Raw genomic sequence first — 15,574 nt, 5'->3', positions numbered from 1 at the left:
CATAGACTCTCTATAGTCTCTCAGGTCCTCAAGGTCAGGTTCCCCTTCATCGCCAAACATAAAAAGATCTGTAAGGCTCTCCCACAGCAATCCAGGGCCGCCAAAGTCATATCCCTCCGGAGAGCATTCTGTTGTCTCCCCTAAATATCCCTCCTCTGCGTGCCTTTGCAGAGCCCGATAACGATTGTCCAGCTCTATCTCCTGCTGGGCCAACCTGTCCAACTCAGTCACCCATTGCTCCTGGGGCTGCTCTACCAGGAATGCCATCCGCAATGCCCGTTGGTCACTGGCCCGTTGCTCTTGGGTTGGAAAGCACTTGCCCTGTTTTATACCAGCGAGACGGAGGGCTGCAATCCAGAGCTCCACCCGAATTTGCTGCCTAAGCTCCAGGTACTCATCCTCAGACACAGTCCTGGTGTATGTTGAAAGGATGATCCGCAGCAGCCCCGGGAACTCTGATGCCAGGTCCATATCTCCGCTGGGGTGACCGAAGTCTGCTATGCTGATCTTGGATCCAGTTGGAGGTTTGGATGTCCCAGACTTCAGGAAGCTTTCCCGCTGCTTGCCACCAATGTCACGGAACGTCCCACACTCCGCTTGAGTGCTTCCGTCATATACCACTTCCTCCCAGTCTGTATACAGATATCAGATATTCCAACCTCTCTGAGCAGAAAACAAGGCGACACTTGCTTCACTGGATGATCGAGATACCCACTCTTCAAATCCAGCATGCTGAACCACTTCGCTCCTGACAGGCTCTGCAAGACATCTTCTATCCTTGGGGTGGTATATTGATCGGGAATGGTCCTTAAGTTCAGCGTCCGGTAGTCAATACCCAGCCTCAGTGACCCATTCTTCTTCTGTACCACCACTATTGGGGAAGCGTATAGACTCTGGGACTCGGATGATACCTGCCCTCTTCAACTCTGCCAGTTGTTCATGCAGATCCTCCAAGTCCCCTAAAGGAATCTATCAAACTCTTTCCCTGAACGGCTTATGCACTCGAAGAGATGGATCTGGTATTGGGCACTTTTTTACACCCCACATCAAATTCACTCTTGGAGAATGCAGCCTGCCATCTCAGGAGCTGAGTCTTGGCCCTTTCTTTCCATTCAGGCAAAAGGGGAGTATTTTTCAGATAGAGCTCCTCCACAGAGATCCCATTCTTTGCTCCCCCCACCAAATCAGACGGTGGGACTGGATTGGCCAGATTCATTTGTCCCAGCAACATCTGAGCCGGCATCTTCACTGGCGAGGCTGTTATGTTGTGGACACTAACCAAGATCTTTCCGTGACTTCTTTGCAACCCTTTGGTTGAAACTACCTCAGGAATTATCTCCACTCCTATGTCTTCTCTCTGTCCGTCTGATTCAAGGACAATGAAAGGGCCTGCTTGCTTCCAATTTAGCTTGACAGATGCTCGTAAATAGGCCACTTTACCAGGCTGTAACACCTTCTCACACTGGTCCAAGCACCAGATCTTTCCCTTCTGTTTTTGTACCAGGTGCTGGTAGGCTTGTCTCAGCATGGGGTGCAAACTTGTAGTTGAAGTGCCCGGCTCCAGAACAAGAGGTGTCAGCAGCCTTCTGACAAGATCAGTATTGGTCTCTATGATGAGAGAACTCTTACTGGCCCCTGGTGGGCGAGAACAGACCACTGCCTGAGTTTCAAAAGTCTTGGCTTTCCCAGCCATGGAGGGATCGAAGGTCAGCTTGACCGGTAGATAGCCATCATAGGGGAAGTTCTGAGTCACAATGCCCCATATCTGCAGCTCTTCCAACTTCTGCAAAGGCAGGTGCTTGAGGTGCCTGTCATAGAAGTCTCTGTAGAGAAGAGTCACTTAAGCTCCAGTATCCAGAGGCGCCTTGGTGTAGACTCCATTTACTTGGATGGAAACAACAGGAGAAGGTCCCACCAGCTTGTCAGGGAGCATGGAGGAAGTGGTGGCCCTGGCCTGTTCGGTGGTTTGTATCCGCGCTCCTCTCTGCGAGGTTCTGATTGGGCTTAAATCTGTGCTAAGTTCTGGGAGTCTGGTGTGCATTGACTCTCCAACACCAGGCAGCATTTGTCAAAAGAAACAGGACACTGGGTTGTTTGGAGGCAACAATGGGGGGCCCTCTGCAAGGGTTTGAACTTTCGCTGCTGTCTCTTCGTGTCATTGGTTTTGAGCCAGCTACCGTAGATGGGCACATGGTTGACTCCTTCACCAGAGCCCTCTGAAGTTTCCCTCTGGCTTCTGTGACTGTGCTTCAGGCTTCACTGGGCTTGGACACACCTGTCGATTAATGTCCCACATAATTTCAGCATACCTCGGTATGCTCAATGGCACTCCTCACTGGTACATGTGAAAATGCTCATCACCGCCTCCGGTATAGACACTAGTATGGATATACGTGCATCGTTACCAAATATCCATAATATCCCTGTAATTATGGATAATCAAACATTAAAATCACTTGATCTTACCGGATCTAATGAATATCAATTAGCCGGGTGATTTTTTGGCCAGAAAATTTGATAAGAGGGGGTCAGCCCCCCTCATTAATCACTTAATAAGTCTCTAATTATGTGAGATCTAATCTCATCATTACGTACTACCACCTAATATCACTAAAGTTAAAACCACTTGATCTTTCCGGATCTAACGAATATCTGTTAGCCTAGATGATTTTTGGCCAGAAAATTGCATGTAGGAGGGCTAACCCGTCCACATGTACCACCTAATATCTCTATTTTGATGGGGAATATCTCTGAAATGATGTGAGATCTAACGTTAAAACCACGTGATCTTACCGGATCTAACAAATATCTATTAGCCTGAATGATTTTTGGCCAGAAAATTTGATAAGGAGGGGCCAACCCGTCCATATGTACCACCTAATATCTCTATTTTGATGTGGAATATCTCTGAAATGATGTGAGATCTAACATTAAAAACACTTGATCTTACCGGATCTAACGAATATCTATTAGCCTGAATGATTTTTGGCCCGAAAATTTGATAAGGGGGGCCAGCCCCCCTCATTAATCACTTAATAAGTCTCTAATTATGTGAGATCTAACGTTAAAAACACTTGATCTTACCGGATCTAACAAATATCTATTAGCCTGAATGATTTTTGGCCCGAAAATTCGATAAGGGGGGGCCAGCCTGTCCATATGTACCACCTAATATCTCTATATTGATGTGGAATATCTCTGAAATGATGTGAGATCTAACGTTAAAAACACTTGATCTTTACCGGATCTAACGAATATCTATTAGCCTGAATGATTTTTGGCCCAAAAATTTGATAAGGGGGGGGCCAGCCCCCCCTCATTAATCACCTAATAAGTGTCTAATTATGTGAGATCTAACGTTAAAAACACTTGATCATACCGGATCTAACAAATTGCTTCCAAAATAGCTGTTTGGTCAATTTTTTGATAAGGGGGGGGCTGATGACGGGTTAGCCCCCCCAGCAAATAACTGTTAATATCGCTTCTTCTGTGTGAGATCTAACGCAAACAACGGTTGATCTAACCTGATCTAACAAAGATCTAACAAACTGCATAAGATTTTTTCAAAAATTTTGATATGGGGGGGCTAACCCGGCAGAAGTAATACAGATCAAGCACCACCTTTCACAGCTCCACTGCTGATGAAGCCAAGTGGTTATGGCCTTTTTCAGTAGCATTGTGAAGTGTTTGCTTAACCACTTACCAACCGACCCATAGCCGAATGATGGCTGCAGGGCGGTTGGATAACTGTGGGAGGGCGTACTATGACGTCCTCCCAGAATTCCCCTCTCGCGCGCCCCCTGGGGCGCGCACCCGAACGCATCCGTGACCGCCAGGTCCAGAGGACCCGGCGCATCACGGATCCTGGTAAATGGCCGCTGATCGCGGCCGTTTACCATGTGATCGCTCCGTCAAATGACGGAGCGATCACATGTAAACAGACCGGCGTCATCTCCTCTCCTCCCCTCCTGTGTACCGATCGGTACACTGTGAGCGGAGAGGGGGATGGATGGATGGCTGCAGCGCTGTGGACTGGATGTGTAGTGCCCACAGCGCTGCACAGAGACATCCAACCATCCAGCCATCCATGCTCAGCCATCCATAATGCTCTGCAATGCTGTGCAATACTCTGCAATGCCCTGCACTACTCTGCAATGCCCCACAATACTCTGCAATACCCCCACAATACTCTGCAATACCCCTACAATACTCTGCAATACCCCCACAGTACTCTGCAATACCCCCGCAATACTCTCCAATACCCCGCAATACTCTCCAATACCCCGCAATACTCTGCAATACCCCGCAGTACTCTCCAATACCCCCCAGTACTCTCCAATACCCCGCAGTACTCTCCAATACCCCGCAGTACTCTGCAATACCCCGCAGTACTCTCCAATACCCTGCAATACTCTCCAATACCCTGCAATACTCTCCAATACCCCGCAGTACTCTGCAATACCCCGCAATACTCTGCAACACCCCACAATACTCTGCAACACCCCACAATACTCAGCAATACCCTGCAGTACTCTGCAATACCCTGCAGTACTCTGCAGTACCCCGCAATACCCCGCAATACTCTCCAATACCCCACAATACCCCGCAGTACTCTGCAATACCCCGCAGTACTCTCCAATACCCCGCAGTACTCTCCAATACCCCGCAATACTCTCCAATACCCCGCAATACTCTCCAATACCCCGCAATACCCCGCAGTACTCTGCAATACCCTGCAGTACACTGCAATACCCCGCAGTACTCTCCAATACCCCGCAGTACTCTCCAATACCCCGCAATACTCTCCAATACCCCGCAATACTCTCCAATACCCCGCAATACCCCGCAGTACTCTGCAATACCCTGCAGTACTCTGCAATACCCCGCAATACTCTCCAATACCCCGCAATACTCTCCAATACCCCGCAGTACTCTGCAATACCCCGCAGTACTCTGCAATACCCTGCAGTACCCCGCCATACCCAGACATACCCAGCCATACTCGGCTGTACTCGGCCTCTGTATGTGGCCAGGCTGTGGAAGTCTGACACATGTGGTATCGCCGTACTCAGGAGGAGTAGGAGAATCTATTTTGGGGTGTCATTTTTGGTATGTACATGCTATGTGTTAGAAATATTGTATAAATGGTCAACTTTGTGTTAAAAGAAAAAAATGCGTTTTAACCACTTCCCGCCCGCCGGCTGTCATATGACGTCCTTGACTTTGTGCGGGGATATCTGAATGATGGGTGCAGCTACAGGCATCATTCAGATATCAGCTTTTTCAGACAGCGATTCCCTACACCATAAGAACGATCATAGCGGCTGTTCCACGGCTTGATCGTTCTTACGGGAGGCGAGAGGGGATGTCCCCCCCTCCCGCCGCCCTCCGGTGCTTCTACCGACTCACCGCTATGATCGAAGCCAGGATCTTTTTTTTTTTTTTTTTTTTTTATTTCAGGCTTCCCAACCTAGAGGTGAGATATGGGGTCTTATTGACCCCATATCTCACTGTAAAGAGGACCTGGCATGCCATATTCCTATTACAAGGGATGTTTACATTCCTTGTAATAGGAATAAAAGTGGTCAAAAATTTTTTTTTTTGGAAAAAAGCATCAAACTAAAATAAATAAAGTAAAATGAACAATAAAAAAAAAAAAAAAAAAATTAAAGCGCTCCTGTCCCCGTGTGCTCGCATGCAGAAGCGAACGCATATGTAAGTCCGGCCCACATATGAAAACAGTGTTCAAACCACACATGTGAGGTATCGCTGCGATCGGTAGAGCGAGAGCAATAATTTTGGCCCTAGACCTCCTCTGTAACTCAAAACATGTAACCAGTAAAAAATTTTAAAGCGTTGCCTATGGGGATTTTTGAGTAGCGAAGTTTGGCGCCATTCCACAAGCGCATGCAATTTTGAAAGGTGACATGTTGGGTATCTATTTACTCGGCGTAACTTCATATTTCACATTATGCAAAAACATTGGGCTAACTTTACTGTTTTGGGTTTTTTTAAAGCACAAAACTGTTTTTTGTTTTTTTTAAAAAGTGTTACAAAAATTGCTGCGCAAATACCGTGCGAGATAAAAAGTTGCAATGACCACCATTGTATTCTCCAGGGTCTTTGCTAAAATAACATATATAATGTTTTGGGATTCTATGTAATTTTCTAGCTAATAAATGATGATTTTTACATGTAGGAGAGAAATGTCAGAATTGGCCTGGGAGCTCCAGAACACCTGAAGGTGCTCCCCTTCATGTTGGGCCTCTGTATGTGGCCACGCTGTGTAAAAGACTCACACATGTGGTATCACCGTACTCGGGAGGAGTAGGAGAATCTATTTTGGGGTGTCATTTTTGGTATGTACATGCTATGTGTTAGAAATATTGTATAAATGGTCAACTTTGTGTTAAAAGAAAAAAATGCGTTTTAACCACTTCCCGCCCGCCGGCTGTCATATGACGTCCTTGACTTTGTGCGGGGATATCTGAATGATGGGTGCAGCTACAGGCATCATTCAGATATCAGCTTTTTCAGCCAGCGATTCCCTACACCATAAGAACGATCATAGCGGCTGTTCCATGGCTTGATCGTTCTTACGGGAGGCGAGAGGGGATGTCCCCCCCTCCCGCCGCCCTCCGGTGCTTCTACCGACTCACCGCTATGATCGAAGCCAGGATCTTTTTTTTTTTTTTTTTTTTTTTTTAATTTTAGGCTTCCCAACCTAGAGGTGAGATATGGGGTCTTATTGACCCCATATCTCACTGTAAAGAGGACCTGGCATGCCATATTCCTATTACAAGGGATGTTTACATTCCTTGTAATAGGAATAAAAGTGGTCAAAAATTTTTTTTTTTTGGAAAAAAGCATCAAACTAAAATAAATAAAGTAAAATGAACAATAAAAAAAAAAAAAAAAAAATTAAAGCGCTCCTATCCCCGTGTGCTCGCATGCAGAAGCGAACGCATATGTAAGTCCGGCCCACATATGAAAACGGTGTTCAAACCACACATGTGAGGTATCGCTGCGATCGGTAGAGCGAGAGCAATAATTTTGGCCCTAGACCTCCTCTGTAACTCAAAACATGTAACCAGTAAAAAATTTTAAAGCGTTGCCTATGGGGATTTTTGAGTAGCAAAGTTTGGCGCCATTCCACAAGCGCATGCAATTTTGAAAGGTGACATGTTGGGTATCTATTTACTCGGCGTAACTTCATCTTTCACATTATGCAAAAACATTGGGCTAACTTTACTGTTTTGGGTTTTTTTAAAGCACAAAACTGTTTTTTGTTTTTTTTAAAAAGTGTTACAAAAATTGCTGCGCAAATACCGTGCGAGATAAAAAGTTGCAATGACCACCATTGTATTCTCCAGGGTCTTTGCTAAAATAACATATATAATGTTTTGGGATTCTATGTAATTTTCTAGCTAATAAATGATGATTTTTACATGTAGGAGAGAAATGTCAGAATTGGCCTGGGAGCTCCAGAACTCCTGAAGGTGCTCCATTCATGTTGGGCCTCTGTATGTGGCCACGCTGTTTAAAAGACTCACACATATGGTATCACCGTATTCGGGAGTAATAGCAGAATGTGTTTTGGGGTGTAATTTGTGGTATGCATATGCTGTGTGTGAGAAATAACCTGGTAATATGACAATTTTGTGAAAAAAAAAAAGTAAAAAAAAAAACTTGGATTTGCAAAGAATTGTGGGAAAAAATGACAACTTCAAAAAACTCACCATGCATCTTTCTAAATACCTTGGAATGTCTTCTTTCCAAAAAGGGGTCATTTGGGGGTATTTGTACTTTTCTGGCATGTTAGGGCCTCAAGAAATTAGATAGGCCGTCAGTACTTCAGGTGTGATTAATTTTCAGATATTGGCACCATAGCTTTTGGACTCTATAACTTTCACAAAGACCAAATAATATCCACCGATTTGGGTTATTTTTACCAAAGATAAGTAGCGGTATAAATTTTGGCCAAAATATATGAAGAAAAATTACTAATTTGCAAAATTTTATTAAGAAATTAAGAAAAATGCATTTTTTACAGATTTTTTGGTCTTTTTTCTTTTGTAGCGCAAAAAATAAAGAACCCAGCTGTAATTAAATACCACCAAAAGAAAGCTCTATTTGTGTGAAAAAAAGGACAAACATTTCATATAGGTACAGTGTTGCATGACTGAGCAATTGTCATTCAACTGTAATTCAAAATGTGAGAGCACAGAAAGCTGAAAATTGGTCTGGTTAGGAAGGGGGTTTAAATGCCCAGTTGTCAAGTGGTTGAAGTGGAGTTCCACCCAAAAAAACAAAAATACCTGAAAAATTCTAAAAAACAAAAAAAAAAAAACAAAAAAAAAACATTTGGATATTTTTTTTTTTTTTACTTACCTTAAATGCCTGTTGCTAGGTGGTCCCTCGTAGTCTGCCTCTTCCTTTGCCTGGGCTGGTGACATCAGTTCCCCCTCGGCACAGGAAGGGCTCGGCTCTGCTCCCTCCCTCCTGTCAATCATCTGGGACCCATTACAGGTCCCAGGTGATTGAGCGGCCAATCATGGCGCGCGGTGCCGCTCGCGCATGCGCAGTGGGTGCCAGGCTGTGAAGCCACAGCCCGGCGCCCACAGTTGAAATACCGGCGCCGACGAGTGGTGGGGGGGGGACGAGCGGGGCTTCAATCCCCCGCATCGCTGGACCCAGGGACAGGTAAGTGTCCAATTAAAAGTCAGCATCTGCAGTATTTGTAGCTGCTGACTTTTAATTTTTTTTTTAATGGACCCCCTGGGTGGAACTCCTCTTTAAAGTGGATGTAAACCCGAAATTTTTTTTTTTTAATGTCATAGTGTAGAGTATAAGATTTGAGCCCAGTCTTGCCACGAAGAGTTAATCCAGTTCTCAGAAATCCTCCTTTACTGTTCAGTGAGATAAATCTTGACAAACAGAGAAAAACTTTGTCAAATCCTCCCTCTTGCTGTGAGTGACAGGTGATTTACATATCTCGTGAACTAGACGAAGACACAGGCATTATTTTTTAATTCCCACCCCCACTCCTTTCTTCAGCAGCTCTGCAAGGATTGGCTGTTCCACACCTCAGCATGATTCCTGTCTTTTCACTGGATGTTAGAGATCATAGCAGAAGTTCAGTGTAAGAAATACACAGGAGAAAATGCATATTGACAAGGGGAGTGTAGAGGTGGGCGGGGAGTGTGACATCACGACTCCACCCACCGAGCTCCAGACAACAGACCCACCCACAGAATCTGCAGTTTTTCGGGTCTCATAACAGACAGAGGGGAGACATTTGACAGGTAAAGATACATGCAGGAGGCATCTATAGCCTTATAGATAACCCCTATGGCAGTAGTTTAGAAAGGATGACATTGAGTTAACATCCACTTTAACCCCTTCCCGCCCACTGTACACAAATATGTGGCATATTTGTATCTCCCATGGCCCGCTCCCAGCACCGAGAGCTCCGTTCTAATGATCGGAACTCGGAGCGGCTGGTTCCAGGTCACCTGATTGCTGTGATGGCCTCTGAATGGCTATCAAAGTGATCAGTCACTGTGAAGGCCGCCCCCATTTTTTGTTTTTTCTATCTGAATAGATGAGACGTTGTAGCGTTCTCTGTCCTTGCAGAGATAGGAAAAAAATATAAAAATCAATTACCTAATTTACTAGCTGAACTGCAACTCAATTCATAGTGTTTGTTTTATGTGTTTTTTTTCTGGAGTTTTGGTTGATATTCTGTCTCCATTTAAATTACACCTATGATAAAAACAACTATAGACACTTCATTTCTTTGTAAGTGGGAAAACTTACAAAATCTTCAGGGGATTAAAAATTGTCCTCACTGTATGTGGTATGGCTGCGATTATCATGAGAATTTTATTTTGGGGTGTTCTTTGGTAGTAGTAGCAAAAAAAAAAAAATGTATTTACTTTTTTGGGCCAGTTTATCTGTTATAATAAAAAAAAAAAAAATCCCAATTTGTCCTAGGGTTAAAAATGCGGTTGGATACACAAAGTAGTTGTAATATGTACAGTTTTTTTACTAACACATGTCAAAGTTGGAAAATTGGGCTTAGGCATTTCGATTTGTTTTACCCTAAGGCCCCTTTCACACGATCGGACCGTTCAGGTCCACCTGTCAGTTTTGACGGCGGACCTGAACGGGCGCTCCATGTTAGCCTATGGAGCGACGGATGTCAGCGGGGACATGTACGCTGACATCCGACCTGGTCCGATCCGCAAAAAGCAGACGGATGGCCCTACGTCCAGATCCGTCGCTGGCGGATCGGGTGAGATCTGATGAAAACGGACATGCTGTCCATTTTCATCCGATCCCTCCATAGGCAGCAGCGGCGCCTAACAAGCCCCTCCCCGCTCAGTGAGCAGAGAGGGACTGGTCATCCGCCGGCTCAGCAGAGATCAACGGAGAGATCTCCCGCTGAGCCGGAGGACCATAGAAACGGAGTCCGCCTCATGTGAATGAGGGCTTAGGCGCAAAGGGATAATCTAGGTGCAAGGCATTACATAAAGTTAGTTACCCTAAGGCCCCTTTCACACGTGCGCATCCGTTTTTAGACATCCACTTGCTCAGCAGAGATCGATCCATTGATCCCGGCTGAGCCGGCGGATGACTAGTCTGTCTCTGCACACTGTGGAGAAATGGACCGGTCCGATCTCCACTTTCCTCTATGGGGGGATCGGATGAAAACAGACTGTCTGTCCGTTTTCATCTGATTCGCCAGATGGATGGAAAATAGGGTTTGCATCCGTCTGGATTTAGCGGATCGGATGTCAGCAGACATGTCACCACTGACACCCGTCGCTCCATAGAGATGTATGGAGCGTCCGTTCAGGTCCGCCTGAAAAAACTAACAGGCGGATCTGAACAGTCCACAAGTGTGAAAGGGGCCTTAAGGTGTAAATTGAGCCAAAAAAACTTTTTTTTTCTAGTTTTGGATAAAGTAGGGAAGGATTACAACATCAGACAGGTTTTGGATTTCTATACAGTTCTATGGAAATGCAAAGTACATTTGAAGCACGTCTGGGGGGTCAGCTGCAGGTCAAATGTACCTGTTGATGAATTCTGAATGATATTAGACGTGGATTTGACAATATCCCCATTCTCCCAAACTAATCCATACATATCCACTCCCTGGAATTAAACAAAGGGGCCCCTGCAGTGTTAATGCTGTAATCTTCACAGCATACTAGCACAATATGACGGATTTAACCTGTCAAAGGAAGCTCTCCAGAGCTACACTGTCAGGCTCGGTTCTGTGCTACGGAACCGTTCTAATAGGAGCGACGCAAGTCGCTCCGACTTAGAAAAAGGTTCCTGTACTACTTTGGGGGCGACTTGCATAGACTTCTATGCAGAAGTCGTTTTGCAAGTCGCCTCGGAAGTCGTTTGCAGGTCGCCTCGCTGAGGCGACCTGCAAGTCGTGCCGCCCCTGTGTGAACCGGCACTCAGTGTTGGGTGCTTCCATCTTCTCCCAGGCTTCCTTCCAAGTTCACGCTTTTTGGCTGCTTGAGCCTGGGTTCACACTTGTGTGGTGCGGGATGCATGCATGTTATTCACACATGGATCACACTTCTTTCCTGTGAATGCAAATCGCATGCAATGTCTGTGCAGTGCAATTTGAGACATTCGTTTTGTATGGTTCGTATTGCACTGCGTCCACACCTGAATCTGTTCACACTGCATTCTGCAAGCTGTTTTTCAGGGGTGTCATTAATTTAATGCTGTGTGGGAAACGTACAGGACTCGCTGCGTTTCCCGCATTGCATTAGTGTGAACCTAAGGTATATGTGAATAGGGGCAAGTGGCGCTACCTATGTTGGATACGTAAAGTTATGTGTTAGCTTTAGCTATATATTAACTGTGTACTTTCCTAAAAGTGGGCTAAAAATGCATTTGTTCAGAAAAAAGTATTATAAAGTGTATGTGTGCCCAATGGGATTAGTATCCTGTACCAGAGGGTGCAAACAAATATATACAAGTATAGCAAAAAATATATATATACAGATATAGCAGAAAAATCATCAGTGGTGGTGACACCAATTATAAATAATAAGTGTAGCAGTACACAGCCCCCTACTGATGTATAAGGGGTTGCTCCTTTCACCAGACTGATTGCAGACTGCTCAGTCTGGTGAAAGGAGCAGCCATTTCTTCCCAACAAAAAGACAAGGCGTAACCCTGAAGGATATTTACACCTGGAGCGGAAGCCCCCTAGGGACAACCCCATTGGATTCCAAGATAACATCGAGGATATTAGATGCCTACTACCCCTGCAGGGGTGCGGGGAGCTGGTGAGTGGGGACCCTTGAGGGGGAGCACCTAAGTCACTGGATATCAATTGCTGCCATCACTAAAGTCACCTCACGCAGGAACTCTTGAATGAATTTTCTTCAAGTTAGGACTTTCACAATACTGATTTTTATTATCTATCTATATATATATATATATATATATATATATATATATATATATATGTATATATATATATGTATATATATATATATATATATTTTTTTTTATTTATTTATTTATTTATTTTTTTGTACTTTTTACAATTTTTGTCACGCTGGTTATATTTTTGGCACATTCGATTTTTACATTTTTTATTATTTATTTTTTGTCACATTTTACACTTGGTCCCTATTAATATTGCCTGTTTTCCATGGTGAAGAAGGGGGCTGTGATTGTTTCACCAGCATAACATATTATTTGTACACAGTGGAGATATATTGTTAATTACTCAACCAGTATATGGCACTGGCTGTGGACTGATTATAGACTCATTACCAGCCAGCGCAACAGCCGGAAGGACGATTTGGGTATTATATGGTAACCCCTTATACATCAATAGGGGGCTGTGTACTGCTACACTTATTATTTATAATTGGTGTCACCACCACTGATGATTTTTCTGCTATATCTGTATATATATATTTTTTGCTATACTTGTATATATTTGTTTGCACCCTCTGGTACGGGATACTAATCCCATTGGGCACACATACACTTTATAATACTTTTTTCTGAACAAATGCATTTTTAGCCCACTTTTAGGAGAGTACACAGTTAATATATAGCTAAAGCTAACACATAACTTTACGTATCCAACATAGGTAGCGCCACTTGCCCCTATTCACATATACCTTTCTTACCTACCTCATCCCTGTGGGGGTGAGTAAGGGGAGGCTGCAAGCCTTGGTCTGTGAGCGCGGAAATCTTTTTCCTTTCTATTAGTGTGAACCTAGACTCAGTCCCTTCCTCATGTGCAGAAGTCACCTCACCATGGCACACAGTGGAAGCCGTAAATGAACTCTGAGCTGGCGCTGCGCATGTCATGTGTGGCTCTGTGTACATTACCACTGACAGGGTGGGGGACCATTGGGGTCTGTCCTGCCATTAAAAAAAGTGTGTGGTTTTGTTCTTTAAGGCCCTTTCCCTGGCTTACTGGTACAGGAAAAGGTTACAACAGCTACACAAAAAAATATATTTGACAGAGGTTCTAGCCTTCCCGTACTTTACAAAAGCAAATTGTTTTTAATGTCTGCGCTGTTCTGTTGGAGAGTTCCTGTAGCTTCCTGTCTGGTAAAACATTGTCAGCAGGACAGGAAGTGAGGGTAAATCAGGCTTACAGAGACCCAAAGAGTTATGAAAAAACTAAACAGGGTTCTAACCATTCCCCCTTTTTTTCCCCCTTTCTTGGAATTTACATTTTATGTCAGTGTCAATTGGTATCTTGTCTTAAGATATTTATATATTAATCTTTTCTACGTCCTGCATTCAATTACCTGGATTCTCCTGTGTTCCGTGTAACTGGAGCTGATCTTCCTATGCCTTATGCCAAGACCTTGGAAGAAAACTGCACACCCCAAGTAAAGGATATCATATTTGCAGTGAAAAAGACTCTAAATCTTATCTAAATGTGTATATACTGTATATAAAAAGTCATTTACATGTCATTCTAAAACCTAGGTGTCCTGACATCTATGTTCTATTTTACGCCCCTGGAAAAATGTTTTATAGGAAGAAAGCATTTCATTCTATGCCGGGTAAAGGACAAACCGGTTAAATCCTGGAGGGTGTTCCTGTATTGGGGGCTTTATCCAGCGGCAGCATCGCCTCTTCCAACACTCCATCCAATCTGTCCTCCTTATAGTGAGAGATGTTTTAAAAGATGGACAATATTTATTAGAGTAACTCAAGTACTTCTGTATAAAATGGCTTCTCTCTCTAACTGCCCTGACAATGAAGGAATACACACATTGTTCCTTCCTACCACAATAAAATCCACTATTTGTTTCTTTGAGTCTTGTATTATTTTACTGTAAAGGTTTCTCCACATCACTATGGCTGAGTACAACTTGGCCCTTGACAGCTTTTTTCTTTGATGCAGTTGATTGAGAAGTATGGGAGGAATTCATAAAGAGTTTTGTAGACACTCTGCACTGAAATTGTTATTGTGTGTGACATTCATGTACCTGTTTGTACCAGCTAAATCTGTCTATTTAGATCTATCTAAATCTGACATAGGAGGTGGTGGGATAGTCCATACTATGAGGGTTGATTTGCTAAAATTGGAGAGAGCAGAATCTGGTGCAGCTGTGCATGGTAGCCAATCAGCTTCTACCTTTTTAGCTTGTTCAATTATAGAGTTTGTAACCCAAAAAAATGGATCCTGTTCCCTTATAGCAGGTTAAGCAACACAGTGCTTGTGCTCTCTAACCTTCCCCTCACTAAACTGTAAAAAAAACCTGCCTGGCACTGCCCCCCCCTGGAAACTGACCTTGGTTTATAATGGCTGCTGAGCCCTGACATCATGGTCAGTTTACTACATACCTCCGTCATCCGCAGCTCTCTGTCCTCTTCGTCCTTGTCAGCTCCTTTATGCAGCGACAACTCACAGTGCAAGTATTTATTGAAAATGAAGCCTCTAAATAAATTTTTTTCAGATATCTTCAAGCTGGTCATGTGACTCCCGGTCATTCTGCTACAGCGGGAGGGGCAGAGCAGCCAGCATGCTGGTCATGTGACCTCCTGGCTAACATCAGAGTGAGAGCTTGGCCCCTCCCGCTGTAGCCCGGGGATCGGAGTAGCAGGGAGTCACGTGACCGGCCTGAAGATCTCTTTAAAATAAAAAATGTTTTTAGAGGCATCTATTGCACTATCACTGTGCATTATCACCTGATAAAGGAGAGGGACTGACAGTGAATTGATTTATAAAGGTTACAAACACTTTAAGCTTTGATGATAAAAACTAGAAGCTGATTGGTTTCTAGGCAGAGCTGCACCAGATTTTGCACTCTCCAGTTTAATTAAATCAGCCCGTCTGTCTTCAGTGCTGGTCGCCATGATTGAACTTCCACCCACCCCTATAATGACATCAGTCAATATGTCTGCCTCTTTTGTGTCATCCCCTAGCTGGCAACTGAATGGGGAAAGGTATGAGTGATTGGGCACTAGACCATGGCTTGACAAATTTGCTTTGAATCTAGGAACCAGCTGCCTGGAACTGCATGGCCGAGGCTTGGGCCAATAGGAATTGGGCAGC

General features: G+C 44.1%; 1 protein-coding gene across 1 annotated transcript in view; it reads left to right on the top strand.

Moving 5' to 3' along the window:
- LOC141102861 (pyruvate dehydrogenase E1 component subunit beta, mitochondrial-like) overlaps nucleotides 1-13,978 on the top strand; it is a 69,949-nt gene extending 55,971 nt beyond the window's left edge. Inside the window, exon 8 of the mRNA XM_073591891.1 lies at nucleotides 13,794-13,978. Within this exon, the coding sequence (XP_073447992.1) occupies nucleotides 13,794-13,946 (153 nt within the window). The 3' untranslated portion in view covers nucleotides 13,947-13,978. The remainder of the gene's footprint in view (nucleotides 1-13,793) is intronic.
- Nucleotides 13,979-15,574: the final 1,596 nt, after the last annotated feature.

Source organism: Aquarana catesbeiana, linkage group LG07, assembly GCF_042186555.1.
Source record: "Aquarana catesbeiana isolate 2022-GZ linkage group LG07, ASM4218655v1, whole genome shotgun sequence".
In the NCBI taxonomy this organism is placed as follows: domain Eukaryota; kingdom Metazoa; phylum Chordata; class Amphibia; order Anura; family Ranidae; genus Aquarana; species Aquarana catesbeiana.
This window is presented reverse-complemented; position numbering and strand designations above follow the sequence as displayed.